Source organism: Solanum pennellii, chromosome 5, assembly GCF_001406875.1.
Source record: "Solanum pennellii chromosome 5, SPENNV200".
NCBI classification, from domain to species: domain Eukaryota; kingdom Viridiplantae; phylum Streptophyta; class Magnoliopsida; order Solanales; family Solanaceae; genus Solanum; species Solanum pennellii.
Window position 1 is genome coordinate 39,980,639 of NC_028641.1, and position 2,023 is coordinate 39,982,661.

The window sequence follows — 2,023 nt, forward strand, 5'->3', positions numbered from 1 at the left end:
AAGCTTTACACTGGAATAAGGAAGAGCAGATATGATGAGGTCAGTTGCTCGTCTTCTAAGAATCAAAGTTCACAAATAGATTAAATACCTCATGAATTTGTTTGTAATGAAGCGTAGTCTTCCTTGATATCTATTGTAAAATGTTACCTTCTTTTTATATTTTAATAAGTGCAGGAAACACATTTAGTCAATCATCTCTGAAAATAATGTAATCTAAGCAAACAAACACAACTACACCACCGAATGTAAATCCTCTCTATTAATATTCTCATTCTTGTTCAATGTATTGCCATTGTCGAGCAAGAAATGATATTTCACATCCACTTTCAGAAGACATTCCAACGTTGTGTTCAGGTAGTCCATTGTCACGACTTCAACATCTGGTGTTATGTTATGCTTTGCAGCAAAATCCAACATTTCTTAAGTCTCTTCCGTACCTCCTATGCAACTTCCAGCCTCTAGCTTCCTTCCTGATTTCCATATTTTATATACAAACTTTAGTCTTAAAAAAACAGACCGTCTGATGCACTAAATTTTCGTCCAAACTTTTTTTATTTGAAATCGTACATAAAGAAAACTTTATATGCTTACCAATAAATAGAGCAAACACGGGCAAGTACTCCACTGGGTTTTCTGGTGCACCAACCATAACAAGCTTACCATGAGATTTCAATAATATAAGCAATGGAAGAATAGAGTGCACAACGGAAATTGTGTCGATGATCATGATCCCATCCAATGTGTTCGTTACATCCTGTTTGTGTATAAAAAAATGAATAAACAAAAGGTTAGACCCCATGCTCGTGTTTAAATTGTTAAACTGGCATAAAAACTTAAGCTTTTAGATGAGATTGTCATACACTATAACACAGAACCAGAGCATGCGGAGGTGGAGCGTTCAAAAACCTCAACACCGCCATTGTCGAAAAAAATTTCACGTGATTTTGACTCATGAAAAAGAATCAGGCAGAGGTGTGTTGAAGATACAACTGATTAAATAAAATTGCTCTCTCAAATAGTTTAGACATTCAAGATAAGATGATCACAAAGTTCAATGATAACAAGTTATCATATTCACCTTCATCTGCTTGGGATCGCGGATGATCAAGAAAGAGTCTGCGCCTAAACGTTCAATTGCTTCTTGATTCTTTTTAGCAGATGTACTAATGAATGTACCTTTGGTTCCGAATTCCTTAGCGAACATAACAACCATATGTCCGAGCCTTCCAAGATCAACAACACCAATGTGCATTCCAGGCTTATCGAGTCCAAAATATTTCAAAGGACTATAAGTAGTAATTCCAGCATATAACAGGGGAGCAACGTCCATCAACAAGTTTTTAGGACAACATAGTACAAAATGCTCATCAAATACCATTATGTGAGAGTAACCTCCAAAATTGAGGGTTCCGTCTGAGTTATAGCCGTTGTATGTAGGAATCTTATGAGGGAAGTAATTCTCGAGATCAACGCTACAATTCTCACATTTGCGACATGATCCTACCATACATCCAACACGTACTTTGTATCCAACCTTAATATCTCCACCTTGCTACTGATCTCAGGCTTGCAATTATATTTACAATTAGTTACACTCATGAGTAGATAGAACTGACACAAATTCGCTAATTCTTTACTCCATCCGTCCCAGTTATATGATATCCTTTCTTTTTTAATCCGTCCAAATAGAATGACACCTTTATATATGGAAAAATTACATATATATGTACACCTTTATTTTCCATAATTTCCATTATCGCCTAGCATTTCAAAATATTTTCAAAATCCCTTATTTTTTCCCAATTCTCAAGTCAACATGATACATAAGTATCCTAGCCTTAACCCACTTTTCTCTTTCCTTTTTTCTCTCCTTGAATCTCTCCCAAATTTCACTCCAGAATTATAATTTTATCTAAATTTGAATTTCAAAAGGATTATTACTCGATAAATCAAATTCAAACCACTAAATAAATATTTCTCGTATTCTCCATTATTATTTTTTTCAATTTTTTGTTTGTTTTTT

The 2,023-nt window shown here is 34.5% G+C and overlaps 1 protein-coding gene across 1 annotated transcript; it reads right to left on the reverse strand.

Annotated features, from left to right (window-relative positions):
- Positions 1 to 263: 263 nt before the first annotated feature.
- Positions 264 to 1,565, reverse strand: LOC107020096 (8-hydroxygeraniol dehydrogenase-like). Its single transcript, XM_015220419.1, has 3 exons — positions 1,079 to 1,565; positions 592 to 754; positions 264 to 470 (listed from the first exon to the last, which is right to left on the reverse strand). The coding sequence occupies exons 1-3, from the start codon at positions 1,505 to 1,507 to the stop codon at positions 421 to 423; spliced, it is 642 nt and encodes a 213-aa protein (XP_015075905.1). The 5' UTR covers positions 1,508 to 1,565; the 3' UTR covers positions 264 to 420.
- Between the last annotated feature and the right edge of the window lie 458 nt (positions 1,566 to 2,023).

What these genes read in the sequence shown, in the direction of transcription:
- LOC107020096 (XM_015220419.1), bottom strand. Translation starts at nt 1,507, where the DNA reads ATGGTAGGATCATGTCGCAAATGTGAGAATTGTAGCGTTGATCTCGAG. An exon ending in GCGATCCCAAGCAGATGAAG is followed by an intron (nt 755 to 1,078) that starts GTGAATATGATA and finishes ATACACAAACAG; the next exon opens with GATGTAACGAACACATTGGA. An exon ending in CGTGTTTGCTCTATTTATTG is followed by an intron (nt 471 to 591) that starts GTAAGCATATAA and finishes TATGGAAATCAG; the next exon opens with GAAGGAAGCTAGAGGCTGGA.